General features: G+C 34.5%; 1 protein-coding gene across 1 annotated transcript; it reads left to right on the top strand.

The window, feature by feature from the left end:
• Positions 1-936: 936 nt before the first annotated feature.
• On the top strand, positions 937-13836 carry LOC100815601 (uncharacterized). The gene is made up of 6 exons (XM_003525994.5): positions 937-1151; positions 3100-3575; positions 10979-11392; positions 12407-12499; positions 12698-12837; positions 13305-13836. Exons 2-6 carry the CDS (start codon positions 3177-3179, stop codon positions 13738-13740), a joined length of 1482 nt encoding a protein of 493 aa, XP_003526042.1. The 5' UTR covers positions 937-1151; positions 3100-3176; the 3' UTR covers positions 13741-13836.
• Positions 13837-14527: the final 691 nt, after the last annotated feature.

The raw sequence follows: 14527 nt of genomic DNA, 5'->3' as shown, positions 1-14527 counted from the left end.
ATTATTAAAATATGAATAATATTATCAATTACAATTAATTACAAAAATATTAACAAATAATTCGTAACTAATCTATAGTAAGATAATTTATAAAAAAAAATAGTTAATAATTTATAACTAATTTGTAGTTAATTATTTTTATATATTTTTTTAACAAAGATTAAAAGATAATTAAAATAGAAATGATAGGGACTAAAAATATCATTTTAAACTAAAAGAAAATTAAAATAAAAATTATAAGGACTAAAAAGAATATTTTTAAACTACATAAACTAAAATATAATTAAAATGTAAATTGAAATTAAAAAAATCGCTTTTGAAACTACAAACACTAAAAGAGAATTAAATTAAAATGATAGTGATTAAAAAAATCAATTTGAAACTATTGAAACTAAAAAAATAAAAATTATAAAACTATATCAACTAAATAAGTAATTTAATCATTAATTTACTTAGGCTTAAATATTTTTGTCGTCATTATAAGATCATTTTATTCGTCATCTACAATGCTTTATTTATTTATTTATGCTTTTATAAGTTATTGTTTATTAATTTTTTAATTCCTTATATTCATTTTAGTAAGACTTGTTCCAACTCGGGGCGATCCAACTCTAAACCAATAATAACGTAGTTGACGGTCAACTAATTTTTTTTAAGTTTTTGACTTAAATATTAATTTGATCCATGTTATTTTAAAATATTCAAGTTTTTAAGAGATACACTTTGGTCCTTAAATTCTTTAAAATGCATTAATTTTGTTATTTTTGTTAAATTGGATTAACGCGATTAGCACTGCAAATTTTGACGTCAACCCAATCCAAGAAAAACAACTAAATTGATGTGTTTTAAAAATTTTGAAAATTGAATTGAATATTTTAAAAATATGATAACTAAATTAAATATTTTAAAATAACCCACGGAACAAATTGATAATTAAGATTTTATTTTAAAAATAAATTACGTTAAAACTACGACGTTCGTGTCGGGGGAAATTAAAATTTTTCCAAATAACACAGCGCCAAGACCTTTAACAAACCTTTCTCAGTTTTCTGTTGAAGCCGTTATCCAAGCCGTCGCCGCACCTCACCGCAGCAGCCTCTGGCAACACCGTGGGGCTCCAGAAACGGCAGCGTTTGGGACGACGAAAACAGGTTCGAAATTCGAAAACTTCTGTGCTTTGCTCTGTTCGAACCCTTCTGTTTTGCTCTGTTTGAAAGTTCTCGAACCCTTCTCGAAAAAAATCTAAATCCTTATTAATTATGATGTATATTACTGCTCTGTTCCAATTGTATGTTATGTTGTTCTGAATATTTTTGAACCTTTCTGTTTTATCTTTGGATTTGAGATGTGCAGTTCTATTCTTCTTGATATTGTATTATTTGAATTTGAATTTATTTTATGAATTGATTTTAAGATAATTTAAGTCTGGTAGTGTCTAGTGATTCTGAATAATATTGATGTGTGAAAACAAAAATGAAAGTCAGCATTAGTATTGCAGGCAGGAATACTGAGTAGTAAAAGGAACACTCCCAACTGTTAAGAACATAAGTTGTTAGGAATTAAGATCCAGGTCTATGCTCTACTTACTGTTTGTATTTCCAGAATATAGAACATCACCATTTTTGTTTGTTAGTAAGGTTGTACTTTGTAAGTAACATAACAAATTCATTGTAAATAAGGTTGTATATTTTTACAATTTATGAATTATTTAATACGACTCAATAGTATCTCTAAAACTTTGGTTTTTAACTGTACCAAATGGTGTCTTGTAATCCATGTACCGGACCTCACTTAGTGAGATATCTCTTTATTGTTGTTGTATGAATTATTTAATTTTTTTTCATATAGATTAAGTCATGTAGGTCAATTACTAATTCAGTGGGTCCCCTCCCGACCTAATGATCAGAGTCAGATAGCATTTGGTTAAAGGTACACGCTACTAATAAAAAAATCATAGTTACATAATTATAAATAACATTGCATAAAATTTGGAACATTGATAAAATCCATTTATGATTTCATTATTTAGTTGATGAATTGAATTAGAATTGTTAATTACTATATGATATAAAAAAATGAAATTGATTGTATTTATTATTTATTATTTTGAATAAAAAACAAAATTGGATTGATTGCATTTAATAACAAGAGAATGAATATGAGGCTGCCAGGTGGCATCTGCCTTTTATATAAAACCTTCCTTAAATATAAAAAAGTATAATAGAATATAAATAGATATATAATAGATGCTACTATTTCCCATAAGAAAAAAATATTTAATTATTTTTTCCTATTTTTCTATTCCAAATATATCTAGTTATTTACCGAGCATAAACACAAAAACCTACATGGTTTTTATCTCTTTCGTTAGGGTTCATGAATCTTTCCAAATCTTATGGACAAACTGGTTTTCAGAGCACTCTAAAAACCTGAGAAACTGATTTCAGAGCACTCTCAACATACATAAGTCATCAATATGTCACATCAAAGTAAACATTTAATTTTGGATGGTCAATTGACAAAAGAACCAAAATTACTTATTTGGAAAATAGTGAGACTAAATGTCTTGATTTAGAAATAGAGGGACTAAATTTACAGATTTGAAATTATAGGGAGACTAAAATTACAATTTAGCCTAATTAAAAATGGTGCTTATATAACACTACCTATTTGTTCTGGTTTAAACATGGAGCAATAAAAAATAACATTAAAATTAAAATACCATTTCATATTTTTTTTTTTTGTTACCATAGCTAAAATACCATTCCATATGTAGTTATGTACCCACAATTTATTTATTTTATATATTTTGTATCTCTCTTTTCTCTGCTGCTGTAGTTGTTTTGGTCAGAGGGTTGCAGTCTGCTCCATCCTATCTCATGTATTTGTTGACCTTTGGTCATATTATATATATGTATGAAAAGTTTCAGCTGAGTGTGAGACAATCAAGCATTTCCCAAATATTCTGTCTCAAGTATTCTTATTGCTGATCGGAAAAAGAAAAAAAATGTACCCACAATTTATTTATTTATTTTTACAAAAAAACACTATCGTTTTTGCTTGCTAATACTAATTGTTGATCACCGTGCACTTTCCTAGGCTACTTTGTACCAGCTAAACCTCCAAAACAACTGGTTTTGTATAGCATCTAAATTCCTAGCTCACAAGTCACAAACATGCAATCTCCTTCTTCCCTTTACCTCAACAAGAACTTCTTCACCACACACCATCACCACCTTGGCTTCCACCACACCCTCTCTTCCACCCACAATTCCCTTACCTCTCTTGGCTTCTCGCCCAAGCCATCATGTTCCACGAGGCTTATAACAGCTCAAGCTTACAGGCCCAACAATCACAAGAGGAATGGTTCCCCCAAAGAGGGTGCGAGGGTGAGGGGCAGCAAGGACAACATGTGGAGTATTGACAATGAGCTTGCCAAGGCGTCTTCTTCTCAGAAGGAGAAAAGGAGGAGGCAGAGAGGGAGGAGTGTGGTGAGGAGGAAGGGCCCAAAGGGTGGAAGGGTTATTGTCTCTGGGGCTATGCTGCTGGAGGTTGAGACTGTTCTTCAGACTCTGGTACACTTTTCCTCACTTGGGTCAATTTGAATTTACAATTTTGATGCAAAGTTGTTGGCTTTTGTTTTGTCTGGGGAAGAGAACTAATGTGGGTGTTTGGGGTTTGGTTGGTTTATGGATGAAAATGGAAACCTTTTTTCTTTTTTTTTTCCTTTGAATTTGTGTTTGAATTGGTGAATGATCTATCAATGTATATGAATGCCGAGATTTTGTTAACAATACTATGTTGGTGGAGGTTGATACTGTTCTTCAGACTCAAGCACCCATTTCCTCAATGGGTCTCTTTGAATTTGCAATTTTGATGCAAAATTGTTAGCTTTTGATTTCTCTGGCTGATAGAGGTCTAAAGAAGAAGGCTTGAGGCTACATTGGAGTCAAATAGTAGATTAGGGAATTGTGTAATTTTGGTGTTGGGCTTTTTATTTTTTATGTAATTTTGTGTTTAGCTTGTTGGGCCTATGTGTCAAATGGGCCCTTGGTGGACTTCAGGTTGGGTCCATGTCTCAAATGGCAAAGAAGAATCTTTTTGAGAGTTATCTTGTGGGCGAACATAAGGTACCGATAAACATCTTACAATATGTAGAATGTAGATGACACCATCTTCATGGGAGAGGCTACCCTCTCCAATGTAGTGGCGATCAAATGTATGTTGAGAGGTTTTGAACTTGTATCCGGGCTCAAATTAAATTTTTTCAAGAGTTGTTTTGGTTTTATAGGGGTGCCTTTAGTAGACACGGAGAGGTATGCACATTTGTTGAAATGCAAAATTTTATCTTTGCCTTTTGTTTACTTAGGGATTCCTATTGGTGCTAATCCTAGGTTAGTTGACACTTGGAAACCTATTGTCCACAAGTTTGCTAGGAAATTGTCGAGTTGGAAGCATAAAGTGTTGTCTATGGTGGGTAGAGTGTGTCTTATAAATTTCATTTTGTCTTCTTTTCCTTTGTTCTTTTTGTCTTTTTTTAAATTGCCTAAAAGGGTGGTAAGAGTATTATACAAATACAAAGAAATTTCTTATGAGGTTGTGAGGAGGGGAAAAAACAAATTTGTTGGGAAAGTTGGGATACTATTTGTTTACCTAAAGCATGAGGGGGGTTAGGGATTAAAAATATTTTTTTTATTTAATGATGCTCTTTTGGTGAAATGGAGGTGGGAGCTCATGAGGGAGTTGGGAGGATTATGGTGTGAGGTGTTAGAGTCTATTTATGGAGGGTGGAGAGGTCTTGAAACAAGGGAGGTATCAAAAACATCTTCTATTTGGTGGAGGGACTTGATTAAATCTTGGGAGGATCAAATGAATCTAAATGGTTTGACTCTATGGTAGTGAGGAAAGTGGAAAAGGGTGATAAAGTCCTTTTTTGGTGCAATCGTTGGGTGGGACAACAATCCTTAGCTAATGAGTTCCCTAGATTATATCTAAACTCATTACAAAAGGAGGAGTGCATCATAAATATGGGGGAGTGGGCTGAGGGGGTTTGGAGGTGGAATTTTAGGTGGCATAGGGACTGGTTTGTGTGGGAGAGGGAGGTGGTGGAGAGGCTGAGTTTGATGCTAAGTGAAGCTACGTTGGTAGAGGGTGGGGAGGATTCTTGGATATGGAAGCAAGATCGAACCAGGAACTATCTTGTTAAATCTTCATATTTGGCTCTATGAGACAGGAATTTTTTTCCAAATTGTGATGATTCCTTGCTCAATACTTTGGCTGACATTTGGTGGTTGAAAGTTCCTCCAAAATTAACTTGTTTTTATGGAAGTTAAGCCTGTTAAGGTGAAATAGACTACCAAGTGGAGATAATTTGGCAAGGAGGAATGTTGTTGTGGATGAAGGTGTATTGAAGTGTGCGTTATGTCAAAATCAAGATGAATCCTTGGAGCATTCTTTCATGTGGTGTCCGAAGGCAGAGGAAGTCTGGAAAAGTTGCTATTAATGGCTAGATATAAAAACTGTATTTCCTTCTTCTATGAGAACGCATTACTGGCAGCTTGTGTTGATGATTGGCAATAAAGAGAATCGGGAAAGGTGGAGGTTGGTTTGGTGTTGTATTGTTTGGGTTCTTTGGAACAACAGAAACAATATAATGATGAATGGAGGACAATTTCAAAAAAGAAAAAATAGTGCAGGAGATTATGTTTTATACTTGGTCATGGATCAAGTCATTTGATAAATCATTATCCTACTCTTTTGTCCAATGGAGCATCAGTCCAGGCATATGCTTATTGGGTAAGTGAAGGAGGTTATTAGGTGAGAGGAGGCCCGGGCATGTGAGTGATGAAGTTAGACGGTGTAGAGGATTGGGATTGTAATATCCTGAGATATTACTTATGACGAGGAAGGGCTTCATGCAGTACCAATTTTTTATTTTGGCCGAGAAGAGGTGGAATTGTTGGGGTCATGCTCTGTTTAAGAGGTGGAATTGTTTGCTGCAATGGGAATATATGGTTAACAAAGGGAGCTGATATAGCTAGCATTTATGACTGGTTGCTGGGAAAAAAGAGAATGGTTATATCTCATTTATGGTTATTTAATGCTATAAATGTCTTGTAACCATTTTGTACCTGACCTAGTATTTGAAAGTAGAGAGACAAGCTGTTTTTTGTTGGTATATCTTGTATGAAACTTCACTGGTACTTCTGGTACTGTTTAACTTATATATATATATATATATATATATATATATATATATATATATATATATATATATATATATATATCCTTTTTAGCTGATTAAAAAAAGGTATAATAGGAAAAATGTTGACATTGTATTTAGTTTTGACTCATTTTGAAATGAAACTTTGAAGCTTTGTGAGAGGAAACTCTCTTGGTTCTTAGGAACTACCCTTGGTTCTTATCTTTGAATTTCATAATTCAAAGTGGTGAATCTTCATCTCAACTTATCAATTCATTTGAATTGTGGCATTGTTCTATCATTTTTTACCTCAATCCATTTTTGTTTCTTTGATGTCTGTATTTTTCTAGAAAATTACCTAAAAAATTTAAGTGTTAGATGCTGAATTTAGGATCCAATTTGGGGTCTGTGTCATTTGGTATCAGAGCAAGGATTCAGCATCTTTGTTTGTTCGAGCAGCCAGTGGCATAGCTCATGTGATCTTGCGCAATTGTTTGAAGTCCAAATTGTGTTTGTTTTGACTTGCGTCAACTTGTTCCTGAGATCGGAGCAATTTTGTTCGATGAGCCTTTGTTGTTATATATAGTTGAGTCACGCGAATCTGATTGGAACATCAAATTACTTCAGAATTGTGTGCTCATGGTCACGGTTGAAATCTAGATCCGATTCTGATTGGTATGTCAATATCTGGAATTCTTCATGTGTCTTTATTGCTTAATAATTTCCTTGTGCCTTTAATTGCTGTTGGCACCACTATGTTTGTGCGAATTCATTTTGTTGGCTGATTATTATTTGTGTTTTAATTCTTGATTCCATGCTTGTGCCCAGTTTCGGTGGTGGTGTTGATTTCTGCACTTGCGTTCTTAGTGTTCATCCATCCTTTTGTTTGATCCATAGAAATTAGGACTAAGTTTGGTCTTTTTTTTGTAAATGTTAAATAGTTTAAAGATTTCGTAGCAATAAGAAAGGATTGAAAATAATTTCTTTTTTTAAGAGAATTGATGTGGGGGTTGGGGTTGGCTAGGTTTCTGGATGAAAATGGAAACATTCCCCCCCTCCTCCCCCCCCTGAAATTGTGCTTGGGTTGGTGAATGGACTATGAATGTATATGAATGCTGAGATTTTGTTAACAATGAAAGGAATAAGTAGGCAGTGTATGATTGTGGATAGAGAAACATGAATAATGCTTGGTATCTTATGCTTGTGCCTTCTGTGTGAACATACTAGTTTAAAATAGTGGATATTGTGCTTTCTGATATTTGTTGGCAGTTTGCTTTTGTGGGCTATAGATTATTTTCTCCACTCTTCACCCTTTGTATTTGTATGTTTGTTCTTACTTTGATAGAAGATGGCAACATTGTATGAGGGAGTTAGTTGAGGACATAGAAATTGATTAAGTAGGGTTAAAATGATTGTAATGAATAAGTGTTCAAGAGAGACTTGAGAATCGAATAATTCTTCTGGTTTAAGTGAAGGGAAGCAAACAAGAACAACATCCTTGGGTCATTTTGGTGAATGTTGGCTAAAAGGATATTGCGCAAACAGAAGTAAATAGTTCAAGTGAATTAATGGTAATCATTTTATGCGATGTATTATATAAAACATTGTTGCTGAAGGTCTAACTGGTCTTATGAGAAAAGCAGTAAATGAAAAGCTGTTTTCTGAATTTCTGGTTGGTAAAGACAGCATACCAGTAAGTATCCTCCAATACGCGGACGATACTATATTTTTCGGGGAACCCACCATGCAAAATGTCAAGGTCATAAAATCAATTCTGAGAGGATTTGAATTAGTCTCTGGTCTTAAAATAAATTTTGCAAAAAGCCATTTTGGTGCAGTGGGCAGACCTGAACAGTGGGTTAGAGAAGCTGCGGGATTCTTGAACTGCAGGATTTTATCTTTTCCCTTCACATATCTGGGCATTCCTGTTGGTGTTACCCCAAGGCGTGGTCAGCTGTGGGATTCGGTTATTAGGAAGTATGAGAACAAATTAGCAAGGTGGAAATAAAGGCACCTATCATATGGGGGGAGAGTGACCCTTATCCATTCCACTTTATCCTCCATCCCTATCTATTTTCTGTCTTTTTTCAGGTTGCCCGAGAAAGTAGCGGAGAAGCTGATCCGAATCCAGCATAAATTCTTATGGGGAGGTAGTTTGGAGCAGTGAAAGATACCTTGGGTGAACTGGAAAACAGTTTGCCTCCCAAAGGAAAGAGGGGGCCTTGGTATAAAAGACATAAGGGCTTTCAATAAGGCTCTTCTCGGTAAATGGAGGTGGGATATGCTCCAGCAAAGCAACAAGCTATGGTCCAAGATATTGGATTCCAAGTATGGTGGTTGGAGGTCATTGGTGGAAGGTAGGAGAGGGAATAACGAGTCCGCCTGGTGGAAAGATATAATGGAGGTTACACAAGACCAACAGCTGAATCCTATCCTCCAAGATGGCACTACTTGGAGGGTGGGATGTGGGGATAAAATTAAATTCTGGGAGGATTATTGGGTTGAACATGGAGAGGCTCTACAGATAAAATACCCAAGGCTGTATAGGATATCTCTTCAGCAGCATCAACTTATCCAGCAGGTGGGAAATTTCAATGAATCCTCATGGGAATGGAATCTCTCATGGAGAAGGGCTTTATTTGATAATGAAATCGCATCCGCTGCAGGCTTTCTGGAAGAAATCTCTCACATTACTATCCAGCGACATATATCTGATACCTGGACGTGGGAAGCAGAGCCTAATGGATGTTACTCTACAAGGAGTGCCTATAACATGTTACAAGAAAGCTCAATGGGTGTCAATCTGGATGAAGCAATGCAGAACCTGTGGAAATTAAAAATCCCATCCAAAGCTGCAATCTTTGCGTGGAGACTTATCAAGGATCGATTGCCGACTAAATCTAATCTCAGAAGGAGGCAAATAGAGATAAACGACAGTTTATGCCCGTTTTGCAGATCTCAGCAGGAGGATGCAGCTCATCTCTTTTTCAACTGTCCCAAATCTCTAGCTCTATGGTGGGAATCTCTAGCATGGACTGGAATAGTAGGGGCATTCCCCATTATCCCTAGGTACCATTTTTTGCAGCATCAAAACGGGATGAATGGAGGAAAAAGAAATCATAGGTGGAAGTGCTGGTGGGTGGCATTAACGTGGTCAATATGGCAGCACAGAAATAAGATCCTTTTCTCGAATGAATCATTTAACGCTGCTAAGCTAATGGATGATGCTCTGTTCCTGTTGTGGTCGTGGCTTAGAGCATCGGAGAAAGACTTCATTATTCACTACAATTATTGGTCCACCAATTTACCAATATGCTTTTCAGCAGATTAGGATGGGTTCTAATGGCGGGGATGTAGTTTAGGAGGGTTCACAAGCCAAGGGGCCTGATTATGTAATCTCCTGAGTGGGTGGATTTCCCCAAGCTGAGTAGCTTGGCAGGTGGATTCACTACGTTTTCTTTAACTCTATTGTAACCACAGTACCCCTGGTACTGTTATCTTAATATATATAATTCTATTTGGCTGATAAAAAAAAAAAAAAAAAAATATATATATATATATATATATATATATATATATATATAAAGATCAATGATGTTTCTGTTAATGAGGAATAAGTGCACGCAAATTATACCAATTGGACAGAACAGTTTTTTGCTGTTTTCCATTTCATTTTCCTACTATTACATTCTGTTGGAGTTCTCTCTGCTTTTATCATACATTGTACTGTTCTGTGTATGATGTCTTACACTAGTATTTTAGGAAGTCCCTACCAAACATGACAATCATGTAGCAGAACTTCTGCTTTGGTGAAGTCTTATATTTACATACCATTTCAGTATAATTGATTTGACTGCCAAGTAGTAGTGTTATACTTGTGGTTAGTTTTGTTTGCAGTTGTAACATCTGTCTGTGTGTATAGCAGAACATAATTGCTTTTGAGCCTATTTGATGATTGAAATGATAAACCATGAAGATGTTGTTCCTGACTTGTTTTTTTTTTTTTTTTACAATAATAGAATATGCACTACACAATTTTAATTAGGAGAAATAGTGGGAAGTCCCATTGTCTTTATTAGATTAGTGACTGATAACACCATATGTGGATTGAACCATGAAAAGGAAAAAGGATATATCATAGTCTAAGTTCATATTTTTAGGATTTAAGGGTCAATGGCTGCTTAATAGTAATTAAGTTTCTCTTGATACTCTTAGGTTTTCTTTTTTAATATTTCCTTTTCAGTTTGGCTCTCGATGTTTGGCTTCAGTTGCAGTCTGCAGATAAATATGAGCAGAACTGAAAAAATAAATTGATTATATTGTTTTGGGACCTGAGCTTTGTATAACTGACTGAAATTTCAAATATATTTTTAAAACCCTGTTTATTCAATTTATTTATTTATTTTTTCTAAAGAATCACTCGCATTTAATATGAAGATCTGGAAGGAGAATGTTTGTACCATGTATACTGGGGCTTGCTTTTGTGTTTTGCAGCAGTTTGGGAATTTTAAGTTTGTAAGTAAGGAATGCATATATAACGTGGATTGTTTCCTTCGTTTTTAATACTCTTTCTTAGAAGAAACTGTGTGAGGGAATAAATTCCAACAATTGTTTTATGGATAAAATTTAGCTAGACATTTGGTAGAAATCAACTCCACTATTATTGTTTTCTTTCTACTTGTTTTTCTATGTATATTAATATTTGCGGTGAACTGTAGAAATTATTCAGTTCAAATTGCAATGAACATTATACTGACTGAATGGATAATCTTTCAGGAACCAGTTATAAAACCAATTTGGAATACATTTACTAGCAGTCTCAGTGGAATTTGGAAGGGTGTAGGTGCTGTGTTTTCTCCCATCACAGCTGAAATGGAACCAATGGAAATAGGTAGCAAGAATGAACATCTATATGACTGCTATACTCTTTCCCGCATAGAGGTAGTACCATCAGTTTCAGGTGAGCATACATCTCAAATCCAGAGAAAGGTTAACTGGGTGACTTTGAATCCTTATGGTGAAATACCACAGCATATTAAAGGCAGCAATGTAGCCAAAGATGGGCAGCACAAATCCAGCGTTAATGTAATAAATCATGTTTTGCCTACATTTGAATCGTTTGACTTTAAAAGGAGTGATGTGATGGAAGAAGATGTCATGGGCTGTGAACCAGGCCTTGTTTACTTTGAAGTAAGATTCTTTTAATACTAGTATGAATTTGTTTATGGAAAGTAAGTTTTTTTGAAGTATTTTTCTCGTAGTTTTCCTTGCAGAATAAAACACTATTTTTCTCACTGTTTTAAATATAAAAAGATGACCCATTTCCTGGTTCAATGAAGTTAAACCTCTCCAAAATTTTGCGTAGTACTAAATAAAAACATTTTTTTAATTTTTTTGTGTTACCAAAACATATTTATTATGTGCTTTAGGTTGTGTTTTCTAATCTTTTCTTACGTAGTAGTGTCAAGACTTTTACCTCCTTCCTTTGTATATTTTGTTTTCTGCCCTGCCTTCCTCGTTGATTTGGGATGAAGAGTATCAACAAACTTCTATGCTCTGCATTTCTTTCAGCTGCTGCACTGGGCTCGTGCAGTACAGTTAGCCAAGAGAGTTCTGGATAGTCTCAATTGAGTCACATGCTTTAAAGTTTTGGCAAAATATTCACTTCTGTGGCTTTCAAACTGTGTCCTAGTTGTAGATAGAAGATGCTTATTTCTACATTCCAAGTTCTCTATTGATCTGGCAGCCTAAGGCTACTCTGAGAGGACTGTCCCCTTTATTTTACTTGCCAATATTGTCTGGGATCAGTGGCTGTCCTTTTGTCATGTAAGAAATTGTATATTCCGCTGATTAAGACTATGGTATACTATACTATTTCAGAGTTATTGTGTCATATGGGATACCTCTGTAAGGAGAAGTGTACTTTTTTCCCGTTTGCTACACTTTGGTTTCTAAACTTGCCGAATGACGTCATGACCCATGTAGCTGACCGCATCTTGTAGGATAAGGCTTTGATTTTGGTAATATTACTTGAATCATGTGGTATTGAGCTGATATCCCTAAATTATAAGTAAAGCGATCATGTGATATGCCTAAATCCTAATGTTGTTTATTATCCAAATGACTAGCAGCATCTGATTGTTCGTTTATGTTCCTCTCATTATATATCATAAATAATAAATAATTATGTTTCGTAAATTTTAGGACGGGTCATATTCTCGAGGTCCTATAGATATTCCAGTGGGTGAATACAATGATACAAAATACTATATCTCACCAACTTTCAAGTTCGAACAAGTAAGTTTGGCATGCTTCTTACAAAATATCATATTTATAGATCCTTCACTGGTGTCAATGACTATTAACACTGATCATGCATTTGTTAATTTTTAAAGTCCCTCCACCCCCAAGTTAACTTATGAAAAAATAATGTTCAACTAATATTCCACCAACAAGAGTTATAATTTCTTTTTGTTACAAATTCTCCTTTTCCAGTGCTTGGTTAAAGGCTGCCACAAAAGGATCCGAATTGTCCACACCATAGAATTCATCAATGGTGGTTCAGATATACAGATATTGAGAGTCGCCGTGTATGAAGAAGAATGGGCCAGTCCTGCTTCCATTGATTACCAAAGGTACATGTGCTTTATTATAAATTGTACCAATTTGCAACTATGAAGCAGTTACATTATGTAAAACTCAATACGTTGCAGCAGGGAAATGTGAAGTGAACCCAACAAATTGGACTTAAAAATTAGTTAAAATGATATTTAATGTGATATGGCATGGATTTCTGGTGTGACTTGTGAGCATGTACTTAGGTCCTTTTGGATAAACATTTCAATAAACATTGGTAAAAAAATGTAAAATGAATTAAGCTTCTCTCTTAAGTTAAAATCAGCTTCTAGAAAAGTTAAAATGAGAAAGTTTCTATAAAAGTTGAAGTTATAAGTTCATTTTATTTATGGAAAAAAACTTAATACATTTTATCTTAATATGTTCTCCTACAGGTGTTTATTGTAAAGTTTATTCAAATAGGATCTTATAGTTTGTCATTTTCAATGTCTTGAATTTAAGAAAATAACTAATTTCTGCTACACAGTGACATGGAGTTCGACGCAAAGCCATTTTCACAAAGAAAACGAACCAAGCCATCAGAGCTAACAGGGTCATGGAAAGTCTTTGAGGTAAGTGCAACTCCCGTGTACGATGAGGAGAGCACGGCAGAAGAAGGCAATGCTGCCCCGTACATGTACTTTTGTATGGAAAATCTAAAGAAGAGGAGCCTCCCCAAGAACACTGACTACTTTGGCGAGGAGGAGCGGCTTGACATGCAGGATGTGACCATGCTATGGCTTCCTGGAGGCGTGACATGCTATGTTGACATTAACAAGCATGGCATTGGAGTTGGTTGGTACTCTGATGAAGGGATCAACCTTGTGATGGAGAGAGACTATGGGTTGGATGGAAAGCTCAAAGAGGTGAGATGGAAATCAGAGGTGAAAAGAAGGTGGTCTAGTCCTCCTCCTATTGAATAAATTATGGGGAATAGAGGCTTGTAAAGTTGTAGTATGAGAAATACAAAGAAAATTCAATGGTATACGTACTTTGAGTATAATATATGATGTTCAAAAGTGATTTTTTTTTTTTGCATGTATATTTTTATCATCACTTGTCATTTTGGTCAATTTTGCTGATAATTTATTTGGTCATAAGCTTGGACGGTAATCATTGCAAAAGGTTTAGCCTAGAGTTTTCCAATTTGGAGACTAAATTAAAATGCAAGATGGTTCCGAGTAAATTCAGAATTCTACTCCCTTAAATAAAAACTCGTTTTTTGGACAAAAAACTTTGTCAAATTGAAAGGTTGAGAAAATCATTATGGTTTGTTTTGTTCGGTTTGGTCCCTTGTCTATGAATTAGTAATTTTTTTAAAACATTTTCTAATTTAGTAAGGGCTACCTAGTTACATAGGGTTCGGGTCATCAGAAATATTATTTTGGTCATAGAAATATTAAATAAATTTTCTTTATTTAATTGTTTAAATGTTTTTTATTCAATTGGTTAAGGACATTTATCATAAATGTCAATATTCTTCCTTCAATTGGAAAGGGTATAATATTATTAATATAAAATTTTATACACAAGAAATAATTTACATGATATGCATGTAAGTTTAAGCCAATAAATTAATGTATATACATGAAAAAAATTACTAGAAAAGGACTATTCTATTACTCCAAACAAATATTTGTGTAAAAAGATATTAAACTTTAGAATAAATAATTTAAATTTTGGTTCATGATGTAAGATATAACATGTTTT

The sequence above is a fragment of the Glycine max genome, chromosome 6, assembly GCF_000004515.6.
Source record: "Glycine max cultivar Williams 82 chromosome 6, Glycine_max_v4.0, whole genome shotgun sequence".
Classification (NCBI taxonomy): Eukaryota; Viridiplantae; Streptophyta; class Magnoliopsida; order Fabales; family Fabaceae; genus Glycine; species Glycine max.
Note: the sequence above shows the minus strand (reverse complement) of the source record. Positions and strands in the feature narration are given on the sequence as shown.

Coding starts and splice junctions, on each gene's coding strand:
- LOC100815601 (XM_003525994.5), top strand. CDS start 3,177: ATGCAATCTCCTTCTTCCCTTTACCTCAACAAGAACTTCTTCACCACA. Junction 11,393..12,406: donor CAGGCCTTGTTTACTTTGAA/GTAAGATTCTTT, acceptor CGTAAATTTTAG/GACGGGTCATATTCTCGAGG. Junction 12,838..13,304: donor GCTTCCATTGATTACCAAAG/GTACATGTGCTT, acceptor TCTGCTACACAG/TGACATGGAGTTCGACGCAA.